Source organism: Monodon monoceros, unplaced genomic scaffold (genome assembly GCF_005190385.1).
Source record: "Monodon monoceros isolate NGI ecotype Baffin Bay Population unplaced genomic scaffold, NGI_Narwhal_1 Super_Scaffold_18, whole genome shotgun sequence".
In the NCBI taxonomy this organism is placed as follows: domain Eukaryota; kingdom Metazoa; phylum Chordata; class Mammalia; order Artiodactyla; family Monodontidae; genus Monodon; species Monodon monoceros.
The window spans coordinates 3,955,688-3,981,102 of NW_021703774.1; the positions used below are offsets into that span (position 1 = coordinate 3,955,688).

A 25,415-nucleotide genomic window follows, 5' to 3' on the forward strand; every position below is an offset into this window, starting at 1 on the left:
AATTATTTAACAATCGTGAAAATGCACAATTCTGATGATTACTCCAGTGTCTCCCAAAGAAATTAAATATAGAAACTGAAGGGAAAAAAATCTATTTGCCTTATTTCCTAGTAATGGACATTGGACATTGCAGATATGATGTTGCTTGCTTATCAGAATGAAAAAAATCATATAGCAGGTAACATCAATAAAAGGAAACATCATACCTCTGACCTGTCTTTTGAGTAATTTTCTTCCTCACTGCATAGAGAGTTCTGTAAGAACATTCACTCATTCAATTGACATTAACTGGTTCATTCATTCTTTTCATTTATTCCTTTAATCTCACTCTCTCATTCGCTCAATTGATCAATCAATCAATCACTGAAACTTTTTTAGTGTGCCAGGCCCTAGAGACACACAGATAAAAAGCAGTTACAGGAGCCAGACAGTCTGGAGTGGGGAGCCACATGCGCAAAGAAGACGCGGTACATATACACAATGGAATACGACTCAGCCAGAACAAAGAAAGAAATTTTGCCATTTGCAACAAGATGGGTGGACTTGGAGGGTATTATGCTAAGTGAAGTAAGTCAGACAGAGAAAGACAAATACTGTACATCATAACTTATAGGTGGAATCTAAAAACGAAAACAAACGTGGCTATAACAAAAAAGAAACAAACTCACAGATACAGAGAACAAACGAGTGGTTACCAGTGGGGAAGGGGGAGGGACAAAAGGGGATTAAGAAGCACAAACTACTATGCATAAAATAAATAAGCTACAAGGATATATTGTACAGTACAGGGAAAATAGCCAATATTTTATAATACTTATACATGGAGTACAACCTTTAAAAATTGTGGATCACTATGTTGTACACCTGAAACTTACATAATACTGTAAATCAACTCTACCTCAATGAAAAAAAACAATTATAATGCAGTGTGGCTGCCAAGGGAGGAGGGTTTGAGGGGTGGAGAAAGGGGAGCAGGATAATTTTATGCAGAAGATGACGGCCATGGTTTGTTCTAAAGACAATGAGTTTGCCTGATAAAGCACAGGGCAAGGAGTGCTTCAACACAAGGAAGCAACACCCACAGAAAGAAGGAAATTCACGGGCCTTCTAGTACAACCTGCATGGGCAGAGTTCAGGAAAGAAGCAAGTACACTGTGATCAGAACGCCAGGAGAGCTCAGCCCAGACCAGACTACGAGGGGCCGTGGGAATTACAACTCCTTGGACTTAGTAAATGTTCAATAAATGTCTGCTTCACTGATGTTAATTTCTTAATCACCAACAATACCAAGTTTAATTAAAACTAAGAGGTATCTCAGGGAAAATATCTACCTTTTTTTTTTTTTGACCCAATATTTTTATTGTTAAGTACAGTAATTCACTATTGCTACATGAATGAGATCACTACTAGAAAAGGAAAGAATACTGAACACTAAAAGTCATAAGATACTTTAGTCAGCTACAAATATATATACGTTCCTAATATCATTCATGTGCAGCTGAGATAATTCAGTCTGGAATCCTAAACTGTACATAATAACAACAACTTAATTCAAAAGGAAATATCTGACATACACGTTTATTCTTCCAAAGGATACTATTTCTCAGCTTTCGTTTTTAATGCTTAAGTGTATCTATGTCTTAGATTATAAGAAATTTAAAAATCCTAAGCTCTTAAACTCTGAGCTGTTCTAAATGGAATGACTGTATCTGGAAATAAACCTTGTAGAGCTCCTCAGGATTCTGATCAATTGAGGCTGGTTGGCAGGCATGCCTTTTATTCTCATGAAATGCTCCCTGTGTGTCCTCTTTGGGCAGGAGCCTTAAAAATTTAGCAGTAGCTAAATCAACTTAGTAAGCTTTCACATAGATATTTGGTGGGAAATTAATTTGCTTAAAATGTTTAGTTTTCCAACAGATATAGAGTCTGTTAGCATTTGAGCTATAAAATTGACACCTAATGGATTGGTCTTTTAACTAAAAGTTCACTGTTGAAAAACTTTATACTTCACTTTTCATTGTTTCCCAAATTTTGCCCTACTAAAAAAGCTAAATGGCTATTTAGACTTTTAAAAGATCTGTAAAGCCTACTGTATAAAGGAATATTAAGATACCGTTGAAGTATGGCAGCATGAAGTCTGTTCAGGTTTTTTGCTACCATAAATTCTGTATAATTATTTTCCAAACAAATTGAGTTCCTACTTAAGGAGAGAAAATATTTATTAGCACATCTGCATTTCAAAGCTCTTATTCTGAGAACTTTTCTACATAACTGAACAGATTAAAGTAAGATCATTAGTCTGTATTTTTTGTATCTCATTTCTTCAGTAAGAATTAGTTTCCCTGTTTACCTACGCATTACAGCTTTCAGTTTTATCATCGTGCAACAGCAAATTTTACCAATCGGAGAGACTGTACTATCTTTTTTGGAAAGTACATCATATAACATGTTTTGCTTTATATCTCTCTTCAAAACTGGTAACTATATAGAGTGAAGTAAAAAAGTGTAATCTGTTTTCCTTTCCCAACCATAAGACCTTCTTCTATCTGGGCCAGACTTTGATATTTGCCCCTTGGCTGAGAATCCGCAAATCCAACTTCACACTTAGCTGCAGTGAAGTAGCCCTGCAGGCAGGCCGACTTCAACGAACCACTAGTGGTATCATCATTAAAATCCTGCTGAAGGTCACCATGGCAACCGCCTGCTGAGGCTTCACTGCTGCACTCGGCATCTCCTAATCAGCTACCATGTGAAATGCAAATTCAGACAGTCTGAAAATTAGTCAAGAAGAATAGGGGATGAGGATGCAGATACGTGAAATATTCATGCGCTTCGTGGAAAAAAGAAGACAGCATGAATGACACAACAAAGGACGGCCCCTGACACTCTCGCTATCATTTTGCATGACTATTCACACCCTACTGTATTTCCAGGCCGAGAGTTCTGAAGTTGGCTTTGTGAAGTGCCGTATTTATATTCTATACCCAAAATAGTAATTAAAAATGGCTAACATAATAGCATTAACATCAAATAAAGATAATACTTCTAAATTACCACCACTGCCTTGTAAGAGTTTGTTCTAATTACCTGAATACCAATGCTGTGAAACAAAAAAACCAAGCGTCATTGATTATCAATATCACAACTATTAGAAAAAAAAAAGGTACTTTCAACATCCTAGGACCACAAATGCCTTACATATGGTAAAAATTCTTCAGAGATATTTATTATTCAAGTTACATGGACTCACTCTTCCTTATATAAAATTGGAACCGACTGCATTCATTTCACATAGAAAGAGTGCTAAGACCACCTAAAAGGTGAACATTATAATTGTTTCATATTTTTCCTTTGCCCCTTTCCATTTTCCTTGGGCAAAACACCTGCTGCTCATGAGCAGGTGAGATGTCCTAAAACAGTGGTTTCTCTGGGTGGGTCCCCAGTGAGCTTTCCAAAAACAGTTATGTGAACACACTTAGTTAACCTGAGACACGGCTATTCTGCATATCTCCTCCTTAAATATAGATAAAATCATGATGCATTAGGCAAAAATGGGAGATGTTTTGTTCAATGAAAAACTGGATGTTGGGTGGAGCCCAAACAACTCATTTCAGTGGGTTCCCAAAGCAAGCAAGGATCCAGCTCAGATCTTAACAAGGTAAAGTCCTCTAAGATTTTCAATTCTACCCAATGTACTTTTTACCACATCTACAGTGATAAGCACAAACATTTCCTACAGGAATCTGACTGCAGCAGTGAGGTGGTGATGGGACAGATCTTGTAAAAGCAAAAGGAAGGAGGGTAAAGCTGAAAGAATAAGACTGAGAGGCATGCAGCTGTGAGATGTTTGCTTCCACTCTGGGAAAACATGGGCCGGAGGGAGGGAAGGAAGTGGTGCCGGAAGAGAAAGTTACAATTGTGTGTTGCTCTGAGACCACAGGCATGAGGAGGGACCCTGTTAAGAGGGGCCACTGGACATGCTGGTCGCCCAGAGCCTGGCTTCAGCATTAATTCTGCCCTCCTCCGTGTTCAGGAGGCTGCAGTCAGCCACTGTTCCCATCCCACGTAGGAAGTGGCCGGTGTCACACCACGTGCTGTGCTGTGTTCCCTTCCACGTGATGAACTAACTGTGGCCACCTCTCTAACAGCCAAGCCTCCGAGAGAAGGAAAACGGAATGAAGGTGCTCTTTCTGCCACCTGTACTTGTCATTTGTATCAATGGATAAAAGAAGATTCTATAATAAAATGCAAACATCAGCAAAATGAACAACATGAACGCATGACTGAAATATGACTTACCTCCTCTGAATAGTGATCTGAAGGAAGAGGTGGGTAGTCACACTGCTCTATCTTCTTACACAGCGAGTACAAGTTCATTTTGTCGCCATAGAAAGGACTCTGTAACGCAGCCATCTGTAAAATGCTCCCAATGAAACTGATATAGTTACATGGTAACTTTAAGGGAGATTTCATCAAGTATATTACACTGCGGGGGGTGGGGGGGTAATTACAAATACTTTAAATAAAGTTCTGTAGGCATTTTGTGTTTCATGAATATCCTTTTCAGAGAATTACTGAGTAAGTCCTAAAAAGTCTTACTTCAATTTTTGGTTATTATTTTCAACATTTAAACTTCCCTAAAAGGGAGAAATAGTTAGCATATAATTATTTAAACATATACACACGCACACATACGCAGTATAAAACAGTATTAGAAGAATAAGAAAATAACTTAAGACTCTTTGTAAATACAATGCTATAGGAACAACTAGTATATCTCATGACTAGACAGACATCACTGGTATATATCAACCATGTAATGGTCACAATACAACAAAAATGAAACTGAAGTTAAAACTGAATTATAATCTAGCAATGCTTAGGGAACAGAACACATAGCATTTTATTTCACACGACAGTTTCTGTAGGAAAAGGTTATTTTGAGATAAAAAATGTCTTCTCGGTCTGAATGTTATAACTGATCCTCAACTAGTTCACAATGAATTAGAACTGCTTTTCTTTTTTGATGATGTCTCGAAAACACGAAATGTGCTCAAAAGCCCTAGGAGTCAAGCCGCTACTTCAAGGCATCCAAATGAGATTTTTATGTAGGAAAAAAAAACGACTCTAAGAATGAATGCCTTTTAAAAAGACATTATTGAATTTAACTTTAAGACCAGGTTCTAACTTGACCTGATTTCAGGTGTGAGCAAGGACTGTGGTTAGCAGGGTTACAAACTAAAAATTCAATTGAAAATGTTCGCCTCCTGAATCTTTGAACTGCGGGCGCGAGACTACAACACGGAGTACCACGCTGCCCCCAAGTCAGTCACCCTTTTCTACATGTGCTAATAAGTTTGATTTTGGAAGGACAATGTGTACATTCCCCAGACAGGCCGGGCGTGCGTGCAACACGCTGGGCCGAGCAGTGCTCCTCGGTGGGGTGGGCGTCGGCGGGGACACATGAGCTGCGAATGGCTCTCATCTGTCTGGGCCGCTGCAGGCAGAGCTTAACTCCTTCCCGGCCTGGACCGCGGGGCTGGGGGGGGGGAAGCAGAGCTCAGAGCCGCCCGGCAGCCCTTTCCTAGATCTCCTGCAAAACCGCCTTAGGAACAGGTGTTCCCCACGAAGAGAAGAAACCCCCAAACAAGGTGCATGTCCCTAAACATATAAATTTCCACTCCATTTGAGAGGAAATTTCTAGAAGAGGGGCGACAATAATAACATGTTTTGTTGAAATGCGAGGACACTTTATGATAAAACACAATCTTTAAAATGCCCCCCTTGAAAAATAGACTGTGTGTATAAACTACTGTCTCTCCGTGTTTGCAAAAACCCTAAGTAAACGTCCGTATATTCATTATCATGTGCCAGGAGTTCATTACAGTACTTTTGTCTCAATACTGCAGTGTTAAGAAAAAGAAAATCTGAATGTCCCCTAAGGAGTTAAACAGGAATAGTATATTTTCATGCATCTCCTGCTTTGACAGATGAAAAATGTCAACTGTCCTGTTTTTATTTTCAAGCTTTTGCACTATTCATCTGGTTCATTAGTGCATCTCGATGCTGCCCCTGACAGCTGCTCGCCCTCTCCTCCCAGCAGCTGAATTTTTCAGGCTAATTTGATCCTCTACACTGAGACGATCGCTAGAATGATTGACTTGCTCCCTGACCTCCAGGGTCCGACTTCCCTGATTAGTATTCTGGGGGTGTTGGAGGGACGAAAGCCCACTGTCTGTCTTTGGGGCTGGTGGCAGCTCTCTTTTTTTTTTGAACTGTAAGCCACCAACCTACAACCCTGGAAGGATGCAATTGCTGCACTGAACAATAAAGGAAATGTGTAAAACCTACTTTTCCATGTAAAGGTCCGTGTAGCAAAAGCACAGCATCTTGATTTTAATTAGTAAAGTCTACTTTGTTGCATATCAATTAAAACTGTACTGCTAGTTTTTTTTTTTTTTTTTTTTTTGAGGTTTCAGGAATATCTGAAAGTCTAATTTTCTGAGTTTAAAATACGTTTTCAAAAAAGGCTTCCCACTCCTTCGTTATGAATGGTAAATTCTTAGTGGGATACAATATAAAATATCGATGTGACGCTATGGCCAATTTTTTAAAGCTAAACTACTGGGCATTTTTATTGACATTCTATTAATACAGAACCAGAAAGATATACAGCATCAAGGTAAATTAAATCCTTAGAAAAATTCTAGTTCTTCCCAATCACCTGCACAGAGCAACTGAGGAAATGTGCTGAGCTGAAAACTAATGTTACCATGTTAAATACTGTAACTCAGAACCATCCACAACACATAACACACATGAATGGAGGAGTGTCCAAAGAAATAATTTTTATTTTGGTGTTCAAGTATACATAAAAATGGGACACTGCCTCTCAAAGGCAAATCCAGAATGTGAAGAATTATTTCAGTTTTGACATGGGAGTCTGCTGGTCCTACAATAATTAGCAAACTTCCCAAAAAATGCTTATTACCTCAACTGAACTTTTTCTTTTTCATTGCTAAATTTAATTTCTTTAGTGGAAACCAATTTGCTGTTTACTTTTAGGTGTATAAAGGGAAAATGTTGCTTTGATAATATTATTAGACTACGGCCTGAAGGAATCTAAGGTCACCTAAACAGGTATAAAATATTTTAAAATGTACAAAGTGCCTTTTAAACTTTACAATAACTTAATATAATCAAATCAGTGCAACACTGTTCCAACCTATTAACATAATATAGTAAGCATAAATCTCTTTTAATCTCATGTGAATACATACAAACATGTATTTTGTTCTATCACTAATTCATAACTTTTCTTAATAAAAATTATCCTGAGGATGTTCTTTAAGAACATTTTTAAAATCTCTTTAAGTGGTCATTAGTTTATTTAGTAGGAAGAATAAAATCGCAGGTTCCTTAAATTAAGGAAATTTGAACCTGCAATCTGTAAAATAATAATTAAAGATTATGATACACATTTTAAAAAACCTTCTGCTGCTCTACTTCCAAGTAAAGGTGGAACAATTAAAATAGACGATCTCATCATATATTTCATTTAAGTCAGGAAGACAAAAGACATAAAATAAAGAGTAAGAAATACACTGGTTTCTACCTATCCAGTTCAGATTTCCTTTGTATACCTTAAAATATGAAAATGATTCAATGTATTATTTTCCTTCATTTTATTTTATTAAAAGAGTTACCGAGATGTAGGTTAAGTTTTAGTTAACAGCTCTGACTGAAAGCCTACATTCCTAGGAAAATTACCATTCAATTAAAGAAGTAAATTACAGAAGTCCCTAGCATGAGTGTTCTCTGATACCATTACTATATAACATGAATATAAAATGTGCTCATAGCATGCTTTCTTCTCTTCACTCAGACTGTCACACTGCAACACTTGCTAGAGGATCTATCTACACGATTCCATCTTCCTTTGATAAATTATCACCAGTAGAACAGGTGAGAGAGAGTATTTCACTGAGCTTTACCAACATAAACCGTTACTCACGGAAACTAAGTGATAACCTAGAAGAATTATCTGTCTACAAACTATCCTTAAAGCTGAATTAATCTACATAAAAGTGAAAAAAAATGTGACAAAGCTATTTACTATGCTTTCATATTTTACATCCATTCTATTATATCCATCCTGTTATGCATGGGCAACAGTTTTTTTTTTAATAGATCTTCAAATGTATATTTTTATAAGTAAGATTATATAGCAACATTATATTAACATAAAAAACATTTAAGAAATAAAACTCCCATCAAAAGGAAACAATTTAAAATTATATTAGAGGAAGTAAATGTGTAGAAATGTATAGTTACTAAATTTCATTATACAAACAGTTACTAAGTCAATGAATTAACTTCCTCATAATTAAAAAGCTAATTCTTAAACACCACCCAGAAAAAAATAACTATATACTATTAGGATAGGGGAAATATATTCCAGTAAGTAAAACCACTTCAATATATGGAATTCATCACCATTACCTACCTCATACAGTAGACAGCCAAGGGACCAGATGTCAGATTTGAAGTTGTACCCATTTTCATGTATTCTCTCTGGAGACATGTAATAAGGTGTACCCACTGCAGAAAGAAACAAAATAAAACAAGAGCAGGAAAAGAATGAAGATGCCGCTGTGCTAAGAAATTACATCCAAAATTCCAGATTTAAAATGTCATCAAAATAATTCATTAGGATCAGAAGATTGCTCTGGGGAATACTCAAAACTTTTAAACTTCCTCTTTCCTCCCTGATCCTTGAACAGCATGTTTACAACTATCCCACTTTAAAAAGGGTGTGGTGGGTTACACTTTATTTCCTTTTGATCAATTCAGGGAGAATCTAGGGAGCATAACTAAAGAAAAAGGAATTCTAACACGAAAATCTACTAAGTGACTCACATTGATTTCATTTCTTGATTTTTTTAAACATGGCTTGTATATCCCAAATAATTAAACATGATATAATAATTTTAAAATAAACAGCAATACATAACAACTGAGTACGTATAAATAAATCATACTAACTTTTACAGAAACATCCCTTAGAACATTGTTGTGACTCTTAAAATTACAAATGATATAATCATTAACCTTCAGTACCTTACTCCCACTTTAGAAAGAATAAAACAGACCTTTGTACCTCAAAGGGTTATATAATAACATATGTGAAAGGTCACTGACATCTCTGAAAAAATGTCCGAGACTATTGCTACTGAGAACTTTATAGAGACAAGATACTCTGGATAATTTGGGGGTTTGCTTGTTTCGATGTGTGAGTACAGTTTTTGGTTCTTTATGACCATTTTAGAAAATGTGAACATAATATAAGGAATGCTAATATAATACATTTAATTTAAAATGTATTAAATATCTTAAAATAAGTAAGACATATACATTATATTTTGAAGGGTAAAAAACATTGAAGTGACTTTGGAAGTGAATATCTTAAGTCTCAAACTTAGATGACTATTATTTCACCATCTGCCTAAGGCTTTTTGCCAAATAGAAAATCAAAGTTTGAGAACAATATTTAGAAATTTTACTTGCTTGAGGCAACAGCTACCAAAACTATGCTGCTGCTCACAGAGAAAAGCACATTCCCTTCTACTAATTTTTAAGTACTCCCTAGGAGTTAGTAAATCTAATGAGAGTGTAACTCAGAATGCTGAACAGCAGTGTTTCGTCAGAGGCAACAAGAAGAGGCACATCAACAGTCAAAGCATCATCCTCAAAGGCATCATCCTCTTCTTCCAAAAGAATGAAGTTATAACCTAACGGTTGTGTGGAAACTATGCTGGGCTAAAAGCTGAAAACATCATGAACCAGCTATTCACAAGAAATCCTATCTATACTGGAATCCATTTTTCCTAGTAATGGATGGTCCTAGTCAGAATGGATGAAAGGGAGGTACTTACTGAAGTGAAGAAGTGAAAAGAGGAGTATGCAAACCGGAGGATAAAAGAAATTTAAAGTATGAAGTATTCGGACATGATATTTGAGGCAAACTTTAAGAAAGAAATGATTTAATTGCAGCATTTCCTCTAAAGACAAACAAGTAAGTTTGCCAAATTCTCTCAGGGTGAGAAAAGCCAAGAAACTTTTAGAAATGGCTAGGTTTAAAGAATTTGCATTATTATTGAGTCAGATAAACACAAGCTCTGCAGCTTTGGGCGCTGTGGCCCCTTCCACTTGTAGTTTTCACAAGCGACACCAACTGTGGGCATACTGAACGCTCTCCATTCAAGGGGGGAGGGGTACAGCTGGAATAATAAATGGCTCTGTACAGGCTCCCGGACGTGAAGCCAGTGACTGGCAGTGAGGGATGTGCAGAGAGAGGCTTCACGGAATCCACAGGGGGCGACTGAAAACAGTGAGGCTTGAAGGTTCAGAGTTTACCAAAAGCAAAGGTAATTTTAACCAGTAGCTCTGGGAAACCTGCTGATACATTAGGCGTTTGATGTGAGTGTGAAAGATTGATGAGAGGGAAAAAGAAGAACAAATGCTTGCATTTTACAGAGATTAGCCCCAGCATCACTCCTTAACTGCCACACAGACCCAACGCACGGCCGGCCTGAGAGCCAAGGAGGCAGAGGAGCGGGATGATTAGGAATCCCACTAAACTAAACCTAAAACCTGAAAAACTGCAAGGTACAGAAGAGCCTCTTAGGGAGCCGCTGGAGGTCATTACCAACAGTTACACACAGAGTTAACGCTGCGGCTTTAAACCCAGACGAGGGTTCTCCTTCATATTACCAGCAACCAGCGTCTTTATACTAAATACACATGTTTGGGTATTTCAATTATGTGTATCTTGCGTATATAATAAAATGGAAATCTGAGTATGCTACTCACCTCTCTGACCGACACATCATGTCCAAAAGCGTCATTAAGTGGGAAAGGAGAAAGTCTGCCTCCTGCACTATGATTACTGATGGGACAGACTCATCACTAAGCGCTGAGCCCGGGTGCGAGAGGCAGGTTTTGCACCCCCCCCCCAACGCCTCCCCGACCTGCCCCCGCAGGGCGCCTCCGTCCTGGACGCCGACACTGAGCACAGGCTGGGCCCCTGCCCATGAAAGGTCCATCCTCGCCCGTCTCTACTGGGCACAGAGCCGCAAAGTTTAAGTGCCCAGGAAAATGCGAAATGCGTTTAAATGCAGTGAGACGTTCTCCACATTTCAAACTTAATGAATACATGATTATTTCCTAAAAACCTTCTTTTCTAAAATTCATGACAGCTGTATTAGTGCTGTTGCCTCAAGAATGTGGTGACTTCTTAACAACTGTACAAGACAAGGGGGCGGTGCAGAGTGACATGATTAGACACTAAAACGACCACGCAAATTACTGTGCGTTGAGGAGCCTCAGACGGCAGGACGCATGATTCCACTAGTCTTTCCAGAATGCGTGGCTGGAGGTAAAACGGGGATATATTTCACTGCCGCAGATACTTATGTCATTTTAACCTCCTGACAGGAGTAAAAGTGAGTAAGAAACGGATAATAACATTATAAAACACAGGAAGTCTGATACTAGAGGAAAATTGTTAACAACTGAAAATGCTATCTGACCCTTCTTTATAATAAGACAGTCATTCAAATATTATTAAAAAATCCATTACGTTAATTGACTTATTCTAGCTATATGAGAAAGGTTTTACATGGGAAGTACTCTATTAACAATAAATACATCCTAAAATGTATCCTTAACAAAATGAAGACTGATTTTCGCAAGTTCTACAATATGTTTAAGAAAGCCAAAAACTTCTGTTAACATGCTATTATAAACTAATAACTTTCAATTCATCAGAGTAAGTTACATACAGAATTTTTTCAATAGTTTATAAATATTTAGCAATTTCTGCAAAGACTTGAATGAGAAAAAATAATAGAACCACTGAAGCATCTTTTTATGTGGTTAGATTTGGGTTGCTATTTTTTTGTTTTGTTTTAAGTAAGGGAGGAAAGGAAAAATCAGTCAAAGGTCAGGAAATCTGTTTCACATGTTACCTTTGCCACCAACTAACTAGGACCACTTAACTTCTCTTTTTATTACTTTCCTCATCTGTAAGGTGCAGTGATGAAGAAGATGAGATCGTTTCTGAGATCCCTTTGCTCTCAAATTCTCCAGCACTCATAAAAACCCTGCAAACACCCATACAGAAAGTGAAGTGGAAAAAAGTAATATATTCCTGTTTTAAACTATTACCTAGGACAGTTGACTGAAATGTTTTACGTCAGAGGGTAGAAACAAGCAAATTCAGTTTAGAAATGTTGCTTCTTTCTCTCAGAACAAACTGCAGAAAAGAAAGCTTTGAACATTCCTTGTTGGGAGAACTGAAAGGACACAATTCATCTTAAACCTCAATTTGATTTAAACACACACACACACACACGAACACACACAACTTCAGGGAATAGGAATTAATTTTCATTTTTTCCTTCATACTCCTTAAGCCAGCCCAGAAATTGTGTTGGCAGACTCCATGGAGGCCAAATTTACTTAATTGTAAGGAGTATTATCTGAGGTCAGTACAGAATGGCTGAGTGGTAGATCAATATTTCTTCTACAAAAGACATTTGTTAAATAAATTTTTCATCTTTCAAGTGTAACTGATAACATTTAAAAACCCAGAAAATTTTCTAGTTACTGTTTCTCTGCTCCAGGCACTGCGTTAAATGGATCACATGTGTTACCCTGCTGAGCTTTTTAACACTGTTTATCAGGGTCCACACTGTTCTAGGTGCTGGGGAGACAGAAGTAAACAGGCTGAATCCTTGTCTTCATGGGGCTCACTGGCTAGTGAAATGGGGGCTATTATGAGGTAGTTTATGAATTATTTTACTTTATTTATTTTATTTTTGGCCGCATTGGGTCTCCGTTGCTGCGCACGGGCTTTCTCTAGTTGCGGTGTGCGGGGGCTACTCTTCGCTGTGGTGCACGGGCTTCTCATTGCGGTGGCTTCTCTTGTTGCGGAGCACAGGCTCTAGGCACGTGGGCTTCAGTAGTTGTGGCACGAGGGCTCAGTAGTTGTGGCTCGCGGGCTCTAGAGTGCAGGCTCGGTAGTTGCGGCGCACGGGCTTAGCTGCTCCGTGGCATGTGGGATCTTCCCGGACCAGGGCTCGAACCCGTGTCCCCTGCATTGGCAGGTGTATTCTTAACCACTGCACCATCAGGGGAGTCCCCAAGAGGTAGTTTAATGAGGTGTTACTACTATTATTCTTGTTGTAGAGAGGACGCAAAAGGAAGTCAGGTAATTTGCCAAAGATCACAAAGCTAGTAAGGTGTGGATGTAGAATTCAAGCCAGGTCATTCCGTCCCTTGCATTTAAACAGTTATTTCATTAAAATTGACGACTGTGAAATAAGACTGGGAAAAAAAAGTCTGTATCTTTCCAAATTAATCAGCAGAGAACTCTTCTACAAGTCTCAGCATGTACACACCAAAGGCCAGGAGTGAGGGTCAGGGTTCAGTGCTTCTCTGCAGCTACTCTGCTTCAAATAGATACTTTTTATGGTAGCTGAGAGGTTAAACATGCACAGTTTACAATTAGATAACAGCTTCTTCCCAGCCTGATTATTTAAGTCAAGAAAGGACTGCAAGTTAAAAATAAATCAGTGAAAGTAGTCTTTAATACTGACCAGGCATATGCTGCCTTTAAGGCTCCAAACCACGCTGAACTATGATGGGGTACACACCAAGAAAAGACCCACAGAGAGGTGCTAGGGAAGGTGTGGGAAGGACAAGCACGTGACCACAGGTGGCACTTGGCACCAAAAATGAAACTGCTTTAATGCCTGGTTCAAGAACACTAATTTTCCGAGTTGTAATCAGAGGATATATCACACTTGGAAATAGTGTGGGGAGCATGAATTGTACACTCAGGAGACCCCAGTGTGAAAATTCTGATGCTGGTGGAAGGACGGCCATGCGTTTACTCAGCTGGCAACATTACAAAATCAGAGAACCATTGTCTCATTTTGAAAGGGAAAGAGGAGTTCAAGCAACCCTGTAACGCAAACAACGACAACCACAACACAATTTCCCCCCAAGAGGTTTCAAGTATTTGTCCAGCACAAGGACCAGTATCAGAGCCCCCTAGCCAGCTCTCTGTAAAAATCTATTCCATCCTCAGGAGGTACAACAAGCATATATAATAACTAAATCACACACGTACATGCAAAAAGGAAACTATCTTTGCTCTTCCGGGAGACATTAAGAAAGCAAGTAAAATGCCATATTAGAACATGATTAAGCCGTTTTTTAGGTTTTTTTTTCTCCTTTTCACTAGAGCAAGCCGTCAGACAGGAAACACTTCATTGTAAATAATAAATGCAACTTTGATGCAAATAGATTTGCTTGAATAGCAGATAACTGCCCTTAATTACTTACATATACCTTTGGTGTACATAATGTGGTTATATCTTATGGCAGTTTAATTTTTCTAATTAAGTTTTGTTAAAATTGCTTTCTATTTATGTCCATGAGGAGGCAAGGCACTCAAAAGCAAGACTGGCACAAAGGAGAGACGACCCTTGAGGATTAAACAAGCTTTTGTAAATAATTAAAAAAAAAAAAAAAAGAACTGTTAATAAACTAATAGTAATGATAGAAAAGGACTTGCCTGCAAAACTTACATGAATGCAAGTGTGGTATTTTCTCCCTTGAAAAGTAAACACATATCACTGATGAAAGTCTATAATTAAAAATGGGAAATTTTAACATTAAGACATCTGTCTAAAAAAGAAAGTGCTTAATTTCAGTACTGTGAACTTCCATTAAAACCTCTGACTTTTAAACCACGTCACCTTACCGGGCTTTAGAGGAGGACACCAAAGACTCTCCAGCCGTCAGGCCGACTAACCCGGGGAGGTGGGCAGCACTTTGGCACCTGGTGTTACGCCGCGAACGTCACATCACACGGCAAAGGGACCTGAAGCTAGGGAGACTACCCTGGCCTGTCCGTGACATTTGCAAGGGCAGGGGCAGGGGAGATTCCAAGTGTGAGAGGGTCTCCACCTGCCACTGCGGGACTTGAAGATGGAGGAAGGAGGGAGAAGCCAATGAGGGCAGCTTCAGAAGGTGAGGCAGCCTCAGGAGGACACAGGAAGGAAAAAGGGGCCTGGGTCTGGCAACACCGAAGACCTGGATTCTGCCAACAACCCGGATAAGTCACCCCTCGAAGCTCCAGAAAAAAATGCAATTCTGCAGGCACCCTGATGTTAGCCGGGTGAGAGCCATGTTGGAATTCTGACCTACAGAACTGCAAAAATAATAAATCTGTTGTTTTAAGCCACTGCATTTGTGGGAATTTGTTAGGGCACCAATAGGAAAGAAATACAAATGCACTGACGATTCATTCACGCGTCACGTGGGCCAATTCCACGTGCCGAGCCAGCCACAGGCCAAGAACCCCACAGGAAATGCTTGTGGTCTAAAGCATCCTCGACCTCTACGAGTTCACTGGACAGTCTGGGGATGGGACGAGGTACATTCTTTGAGGGTTTTTTTTTGGAGGGGGGTAGAAGCCAATACATTTACCATAAGAAGAATAAAATAATAAAATGGTGATCTTTTATCATTTAAAAGAGCTCTGGTTGTTCACTAACTGATAAGGACCCTAAACCAGGTAATCACAACCACTTTAAAGATTTGAATTAGAGATGCAGAAGAGAAAGCAGTTCATGTGCTACATGGCACTCAGTCCACAGCTGGTGTTTGACGTTTGGTGAGTAATAATTATTATTATAAATGTTTTAAATTGGCCAAAATAAGGTCCCTATCACAAGTACATCCAGGAGGGAAAATTACAGATTTATTGATCAAGAGAAAACTCACCAAGGACCAATACTCTAGCACACCTCATGAATCATTCTGGATTTAAAAATAATCTCTCTGCTCAGACTCTCCTAATTCAGAATGATGGACACTCCCTAAGGCTATCCATGGCTCCCTCTTCTTCCCCCCCCCGCCGGCACACAATCCCATCAAGAGAGCTAATTACCCTTCAGGTGCAATAGCTACAAGTATGTCACAAAAATAAACAAGGAGAGAAGGAGTGCAAACCACATAAACAAATGAACGAGGTATGTTTCCTTCATCTCATGGACAATGAAGGGGGACAGCGCTCACCTTCACTGTTTTCGGTTCTCCTCTTCCTGAACACCTGCGAGAATTATTCATCCACTCCTTTAAGATGGATGTGGCCACGAGGCTTGTTGTAGCCAATAAAATACGAATGGGAATTAATGTGTTACACTCAAGTAGAAAGACTTAACTAAGAGCCAGTAAGTGATTCTCCAGGATCTCTTCGTCTCATGAAGATCACACAAGGCTGAAGCCCCCTGAAATGCCAAGTGACCACCTGGAGGGAGGGCGGCCACCGGGACCCACACAGGGGCCCACAGCTGACTCCGGGTGACCAGAGAAATAATACGCTTCAGTGCTAAGCAACTAAATGCTGTTATTGTTTCTTCCTGCGGCATAATCTAACCTATGCTTACTGATATATTTAGTTAAATCCATCCTTTGATGTGTAGCCTGTCTCTAATTCATTTGATCAGTATGCACTGAGCATCTACTATGTGCAATGCCCTCTCCTACACATCTGAGATACATCAGAGAACCAAAAACATGAAGAACCCGGTCCTCATGAAGCTTCCACATGGCTGAGGCAGAAAGACAGAAAGCACTAAGCGTAATAAGTGAGTAACACAGCATATTCGAAGATACAAAGTCCTACAGGAAAAACAGAAAAATGAAAATAGGATAAAGGATCAGGAACCGTAGGGATGGTGTGTGTGGGGGTCAGGTTCAGTGTTAAACAACAGAGAGCTCGGTAATCCCCACCCTAGCCCCACACAACATGAAGGCACAGAGGAGAAAATGTGCTTTAAAAGTGCCTGCAAATAATAAATGCTGTGCGCATATTCACTGCTACGTTTGCTGTTGATATTTAGTAGCCGTGGACGATTCCTCTGGGCCATTATCACAGGAAATTAGGGCAGTTTGATATGGTTTGACTAATAATCATGTATTTGGATTATTTTTAAATAATCCAAGGTGACATGAGAAAAATTACACCTTGACTGCCATGTTCCTACTTCACAGGTTTTGGTGAAGTTTTAGTTTTCAGTCTAGAAGAGCCGCTTCCTTAGAAATATCAGCCCCAGTTGCTGGTAGACAGAATGGTTGTAAGAAAGACTTCTGTCCCGTTTACTTCTGAGTCTTGGGCATGCAGAACAGTCAAGTGCAGGATGGGGGCAAATTGCACTTTCACCTGCAGGCCCCTCAGCTATGTGCACAGCGGGATAAGGTAACCCCGATGGAGGGAAGTAACAACAAGTCAGAAAACAGTGGCAGAGTCAGGGAAAACGCCACAAGGTCCGGATACAGCAAAAACATACAGTGCCGGGTGGGAGAGGGACCGCAGCCTGGGGAAGCTCGCCTCACTGGTTTACAGGTGCAAGGCCCATTCGCCTCCTATGCCTCAGTCTCCTGGGCTCTAGAAGGGGAACAGTTTGCATCCATGGCTCACGTCCTCCTGCGAGGACCTCAGGGAGCTGAACGGCTGCAAACTGTACGAAACAATCAGGCACATTACTCCCCACCTCCAGGAGCACAGGCAACTCTGTAAATGACTGCACTATGTCTGACCAACCGAACTGGCCAGAGAGCAGGACAGCAGAAGGTCTACAAGGAGAAGGCAGAAAAATGGGAATCTGTCTTTAAGTAAATGGAACAGCATGAAAGTACTGTAAACACAGACTAATGTTTTCCCAGTTGCAGGTTATCACCCATTAATGAGTTGGGAAATCAATTTTAGTTGATTTAGCACCTGTGTCTTTGAATGAATCAGTTCAGGTATTTCAACAGAATAAATAAATTTCACATGACTTCCCTCTCCTCTTCTCCCCACACCACTGTCATGTTAACATAAGCAACTTCACGTTCATACAGCAACTTGCAGTGTTCAGAAAACATGTTTGCGTTCATTTTATCATTAGGTTAGGGGTTGCTTGACACAGGATGGTCATTACCCACATTTCCATTTTTAGAAACCAGGAAACTGAACCTGGGAAAAGTGAATGAAGGGCTTGTTCAGGGTCCTACAGAAGAATGGGCAGGTAAATCCAGGTGTCCTCTGTTCTGTCTCACGTTCAGAACAAGGCAAGAGGAAAAGCACGGTGGACATCATGAGGTAGGTGGGTAGCCAAAGACAGGAGTGGGCCAGCGGACACCGACCTAGAGGACCCCAAACACGAAGCCAAGGACTTCTCACGATATTCTTTAGGCCACAGGGAACGGTCAAAGATTTGGAGGAAGTAACATGATCAGATAATGTCTTTGGGGAAGGAATATTACAAACAAGGGAGGATACTTTCCTAGTCCAAACATGAAGTTGTTGTGGATTAAGGAGGACAGGACAGAAAGTGGAGAGACTGGGAGACACTGCGTGTGGTGGGAGCAGAAGAAAAACTAAAGGCCTCTGAGATTTTTTTTTTTTTTCAGTTTTGAAGAACTGAACATGGTCTGAACATCCAGCAACATCAGATTTAGTATCTGTAATTTTAACCCTGAATTTAAGGAATTATTATTATTCTATGTTGACATACTCCTTAGTTAAAAAACTGGTTGTGAAAACTGACTGGAAACGTGGCCACCTACACAACTTCATTTCCTACAGAAAATGTGAGAGAACCAGAGATTTTACTGCATGTCGATATGTTACCATGTAATTAAATGATACAAATAAGAGATAGAGGGCTTCCCTGGTGGCGCAGTGGTTGAGAGTCCGCCTGCCGATGCAGGGGACACGGGTTCGTGCCCCGGTCCAGGAAGATCCCACATGCCGCGGAGCAGCTGGGCCGTGAGCCATGGCCGCTGAGCCTGCGCGTTCGGAGCCTGTGCTCCGCAACGGGAGAGGCCACAACAGTGAGAGGCCTGCATACCGCAAAAAAAAAAAAAAAAAAAAAAAAGAGAAACTGAAGAGACAACTGAAAAATTCAAGGACTTGACAATCTCTTAAGGATTGTTAAATACAAAAAATTTGGAAGTGTGTTCCTTACTAATGATTGAATAAAAATAAGTGAAAAATCTTTGATTTTTGAAAAAAATGTATTTTGAAATAAACAAAGTATAAATCTGTTACTACAACAAGATATTTCTAAAATCCTAGGTATTTTTGCCTTTTTGAATTAAATTCCTGAAAAAAATCTCCTTTACAAAATTAAACAAAATTTGGCATCAGAACAGACTTCATTCAAAGTAATCTTATTCGGATTTTCCTTTATGAACGATATACAGGTCTCATTCATTTGTAGTTTCACTAATATTTAAACCTGCACTGTGAATAAATAAATCATGCCCTACAGATTTAATCCTCAGCAAAATCAGAAAAAAAAAATCAACATACTGTAAAACATATAGTTTATCATATTTTCTGTGAGCAAAATAAATTTGTATAGGTGGCCACATTTTCAAGTACTTTTTGGAAAAATAAAAGCAATCTTTTATTTTTTATTATATTATAATTTATATATTATAAATTTCCAGTGTACAATACAGTGTTTCAATATTTTTACAGATTATACTCCATTTAAAGTTATTACAAAATAATGGCTAAATTTCCCTATGCTGCACTATATATATATCCTTATTGTTTATTCTAAAAGCAATCTTTTAAATTTGCTCTTAAAAATAAAAATATATGTCAGTAACACAGGAGGGCAATAATTCTTTAAAAGCAAAAATTAGGGTCAACTTGTCAACAAACATAAATCTATGTCACAATTTCTGTCCTTGTTATTTTATACATATTCTTTGTTAGCAAAGAGTTTTCCTGATCCTCCTACATAGGATTTTTATTGGGTCCAAATACCTTGGTAGGCTAGAGTTCAAACTTTAATTCTTGATGTTCAACGTACTCTGCTTAGTGAACTTCAGTTTCAAACCATCAAAATCTTTACTTCACAGAGAAGATAGGCAGGAATAAAGCATGTTTTCTTATTTTAAGAATATTTTTCTCCAAATAACATGGAAAACAAAAATACTTGTGAAACAAATTATTTTTCTATTGATTCATTCATCAAACAAACCAGTCTCATTGCTACTTCCTCACTGTCTGTACTTCAGGTGTGTCTCAGAATGTTTTATAATTATGGGCATCCCCATTTATATGTGTGTGTGTCCATACACACACACACACACACACACACACACACACACACACACAAACTACATGACCCTAAGTGAATTGATTTAGATAAAAACTGACGTTAGAAATTCTTAATGAATTATTAAATCTATTAAATTTTTACCCTCTATATCATAAAATAACACATCACCTAAATCTAAGACATGCATACACGTTTGTAAACCCCACTGAGGACTTTTGTAAGAGGCAGTGACAGGCAAGCTAAAGAAGCCCATTTCCTAAACTGTTAAGATTTGGTTTTCACACAGTATGCTGGATACTTAGGGTCAGGCAACTACGGCATGCTCAGAGCGACAGCCTGCAAAGCAGCAATTACACAATACATATATGTGTGCAGGAGCATGGATACGTGCAGTTGTGCCTGTGTGCATGTATGTGTGTGCATGTGTAACTGTAACCTAGCATTTCTAAGTAGATTAACAAGAGTGCTGTTAGGATATTCCGTTCAGATGAGTAACAGTGAACACGTTATCTTCCCTAACGATCAGTGGCACTGACTTGGAACAATCTAAAGTTTTCTTCACAGAAATCCTCTACTATTTGCATTCTCAGAGTTGGAACTTCCAAATAAAACTTTATTAAAGTGCTCTGCAAATTTATGCATTTCTTATGGAACTTCATATCAAATTTTCCTATCCTGAAAAAATTGTAATGTTCTGCAAGAATAAATGTAAAGTGAAAGAGAAAACTAAAACACTGTTACTCGGCATCAGTTGAAATTTTATTTTCTTAAAGTACTGGACAAAACTGAAACTCTGTGTAAAGGGTAAAGTATTATCTTCCCACCACTTCTTAACCTAGGACCCAATATCTTGTCATTCAGCAAATACTGATCAGGTGCCTACTTATGTGCCACACACTATCCTATATACAGAAGAATTAAATGACAGGTTCAAGGCCACACAGGACCTTTATGTCAAAGCCATTTAAAAATGTCCGGTCAACTAATTCAGATGCTCGTTTCACAACATCATTATTTAGTGTAACTCACTTATTCCTCATCAAGCCATTTAAAATTGTTTTATTTCTCATTTAAAAACAATAATTTTATCCAAAAAATCAATTGTTTTCAATGATTTCATCTTTCACCAAAGATGGGGGTATCATTAAATTAAAGCCAACTTACTTTTATCTTAATCCTTGTTTTATTTTGGTTGTTACCATTTTGACAAAGTCATATTACAAGGGGACAATATGATTTGAAGAGTCTCAGGATTAAGTTATTCAATTTAAAAATTATTTCTTCCTAGTAATTATTGTTTCTAAACTGGACAACCTTCTTTCCATTAATATAATGTTGTAATAGCTACATTCAGGTCTATTTTAGGTACAAAGGACACTCGTATATTATCAGCTCTAGAATGAATAAATTACAAGCATCTTCTACTTTATAACTTAGGGGAATATCTTCCTCCTTAGCCACATATCATCTCTGGGTCCCCCCTCTACAGCAATCACAACCATGTATGTTACTTTAATAAATAAACATTTACAAACAACTGTAGTATTTTTAAATGGTCAGGTGAGGTCCTTTTTCAAGATACGGTTTATTCTTCATATTAATATTATTAATGTAAAAGAAAAGGAAGGATCCATGGCAATGGTTAAAACTAGATTTGTTCATTGGCATTTTCTTTTACTAAATGCCTGCCTGAGGGTCAAACTAACAGAAGTATCCAACTGTCACATGAATGGACACATTATACCTGACAGGTTTCAGCTCAGGACCTGATGATTTTTAAAATAGTTTTATTTAGACTATAAAAGCTAGCATGTAATCTGTACATCCCTTACATTTTTAACCATATGGGCGGGGTGGGGGGAAGGGGGGTAGATAACCGAATGAAATTATACTGTGTCTCTTACCTAAAGAATGTGCAGCTGTGGTTTTGGAGCTAAAAAACCGGCCAAGCCCAAGATCTCCAAGTTTGACGACCCCAGTGGCTGTAATGAACACATTAGCTGGTTTTATATCTGTGAATAAATGAAGGGATCAGGTGAAAGATGATGTCAGTTTAGGTATATTCAAGGGATTAAAAAACACTTCTCATTGTTGAATTTAAAATATATCTCAAAAATGAAAGTCAGTTTGAATTTTTAACCAATTATTTTGAGTAATTTTCATATAGCCTAATATTTCTAAGTCTCAGTCCCATGACAGAGAGATAATCATCAATGCAGGATGATCACTATTCATTTTCATTTAAAATATATTTTGTTTTTCATTTTCAAATAAACTTCTGTGACATTCAAAGCACAAAATAAATTTGTGCCCTTCTTATATCAATTTCAAGTAGAATATCCCACTAAAGAGCAATTTATTGACATGTTTACACAAAATATAAAATCATAACTCTGACACAGGTAATTATTTACTTAGATGACCTCAGAAATTTTAATTGCTTAAGTAAGTTGTACTGAAATTGTTCAAACCCCCAAATCAAGGGATTAATGCCTTAGTGATGTAACCTTCATACAGTCCACCCAACCATTTGACTGATAACTATAAATATATTAACAGTGAATGCTGAACATTAAAAATCTAAATAGCTGTAATGTATAGTTCACTAAAAAAAACAAAAAAAAACAAAAAAAACCTCTTCCTTATGCATGTTCAACTGCTTTCCTGCATCTAATTTTTTTCTTTTACCAACATAATCAGTTAAAAAAAAAAAAAAAAAAGTCAAACAGAAAAATAACTAATTCTTATTTAAAAAAAAAACCAAGTAGTCTTCACTTAAAGGCTTATCATTCTAGTAAAATCAAAACTTGTAAATAAGTTACCTGGGAAAGCCTGATACTGTGCATCGTTGACACCAACACTAAAAGTTACTCATGACTGAACTCACCCCGGTGCATGACTCGTCGAGAATGCATGTGCTCCAGTGCACTGCACAGCTGCACGAAGTACTTCCAAACAGTCCTTTCAGGAATTAGCCTCTTTTGTTTCTTAAAATGCTGTTTAAAAAATTTCAAATAAGATTTTAAAAACAGAAATTATCTTCAGACTAGATTCTGACTTCAGTCAGAAAAACACCTACTTTTGTCTACCTATTACCAGCTAAAAAACATGATTTTCCATAGTGAAAGGATACCAAGATTTTTACCGGACACAATGGCTTAAATGTCTCCCTATTGTATCTAAGGTCAGCACAAGCCATATCATGCTACGTCTTTGTGGTGTCCATCTATTTCAAAAAATTAACATCCACATAAAGTAATTTCTTATCCTAAAAGGAGGATGTCAGATTTTATTTTAAGAATAGCCGGAATAAAAGAGTCTAGAGACATGGAGGTGATTATGTTCATTACAAGATAGTCCTTCTCTTGACAGAAGGTAGTGAAGTATAATTCCTTTAAATATTGAACCATCCTTGGTGATTTGAAATATCACTTAATTTATTAAAACTTAAATAAATAAAAGGGATTTATGTGAAAAGTTTTCATGAATATTTCCACTGCATACTCCAAGTCAAACTTGCACTTTGCTTTGAACGAATGAAACTAAATATGGGAGCAAAACATTACAGGAAGACCAGGGCAAAAAAAGCTGAGTGTAAATATGCTAGCTTGGAAGGAGTGGGCCATCACGCGTAAGAGGGCAATAACTAAATAACTGCAAAACCAAAGGTACATATTCATGCCCATTTTTCTACATTACCTTTGCTAGAAGAATATACTAATAATATGCTGATTCAAGAACACAGTTCGTAGCTTCATAAGATTTATAAAGATTCTTTACATAAAAATTATTTTTCAAAAACAAGTGTAATTGGTTTTCTACTTAGCAAAATCTGTAAATGACCAACATGAAGTATTTCATTTAGACAAATTTTCAGACAATTTTAACTTTTTAAGATATACATTTATTAATAGACATCGACATTTAAATACGTGCTTTAATGCACTTTATCTGGTGACTTGACATTTTTGAAAGTTCAACTAATTTGATTTCTTTTGTTATTGAATACGGAGAATGGTACTTCAGATGATTCCAAAATAATGAGCTGTGTCAGTTCCTACCCCTGTGACCAGTTGAGGGCAGGCTGAAAGGAAAAACAATACAGGGAAACAAATCTGCCTGCATCCCTACTTCATACTTAGCAAAGGATTATATTTACTGTCTCATATGCACTCAATACACCAAAGGATAAATCTTTAAGGAAAAGCGAATCACTTTAGGTTAATCTTTATTGGAACACATACTATAGGAATGAACTTATTAGCAATTTCAATAGCTATTACATGAGTAGCAAAAAAACAAATAACAATTAGATGACCAGGATATTAAAAAGCAAATCAGGGTTAATACTAAAATGGTGAAAACCTCCCATATCATGTTTCAACGTTAAGTCTTATTAATTGCAGACTGTGTCAGCATCGGTTTTCATTCTATGGGGGCAATGCTGCAAAATCAGTTCTATACACATAATATTCTTTCAGATTTGGAATGACTCCAAATAAAGCCAGTCTATGTGCTTTCCCTCACTCTGGATTAGCATATCAGAAGACTGTTTGATGTCAACAGGAAGATGGGGCCAGGTCTCTGTTCATTCAAAAATAAATATACCGTATCATGTAAGTATCAGACCATGAAAGAAGAATCTTATGCTTTAATATAGATTCTGAAACCACCGTAATTATAATTAACTTGACAATTTACCTTTAAAGTTCTATTATTAAAAAATAAATCATATATAAAGGAAAGGGCAGAATGAAAAAATTGCCCTCAAAATGGAAGATGTAACCAGGCCAAGATAGTCTATTTTCATGTTTTCATATTCTTGTTTAGGATCGTTTCTTTCAATAACAAATTAAAGGTGATAACAATAAACTGGCATCAATATAATGCTACCGAGACGGAATGACTTGGCCAAATGTAACTATCTAAATTACTAACATGTTTCTGAAGAATAATTTTAGGAATCTGACTGGATCGTAAAATAAATCAAAAGCAGTTTCATTACGTCATTGGTTATCTCCCAATATTTTTTATGTGTCTGTTTAAACACATGCAGTTTTTCAACCATCCTTCAGTGTACATTTTTTTTTTTTTTTTTTTTGAGGAAACCAATACTTATGATGAGAAAAGGCTGTCTGTTCTGATGGTGGCACTGTTGGCTATCTCTTAAAAAGAGGATGAACAGAAAAAAGGCAATACAAATTTGAATTCTTTTTA

General features: G+C 37.8%; 1 protein-coding gene across 8 annotated transcripts in view; it reads right to left on the reverse strand.

Annotated features, from left to right (window-relative positions):
- Positions 1-25,415, reverse strand: part of NEK7 (NIMA related kinase 7) — a 146,187-nt gene that overhangs the window by 21,186 nt on the left and 99,586 nt on the right. For all 8 annotated transcript variants that reach the window (XM_029231250.1, XM_029231254.1, XM_029231246.1 and 5 more), the window contains 4 exons: positions 23,086-23,194; positions 22,103-22,210; positions 8,507-8,601; positions 4,300-4,413 (listed from right to left, as the gene is read on the reverse strand). In XM_029231250.1, the coding sequence (XP_029087083.1) occupies positions 4,300-4,413; positions 8,507-8,601; positions 22,103-22,210; positions 23,086-23,194 (426 nt within the window). The remainder of the gene's footprint in view (positions 1-4,299; positions 4,414-8,506; positions 8,602-22,102; positions 22,211-23,085; positions 23,195-25,415) is intronic.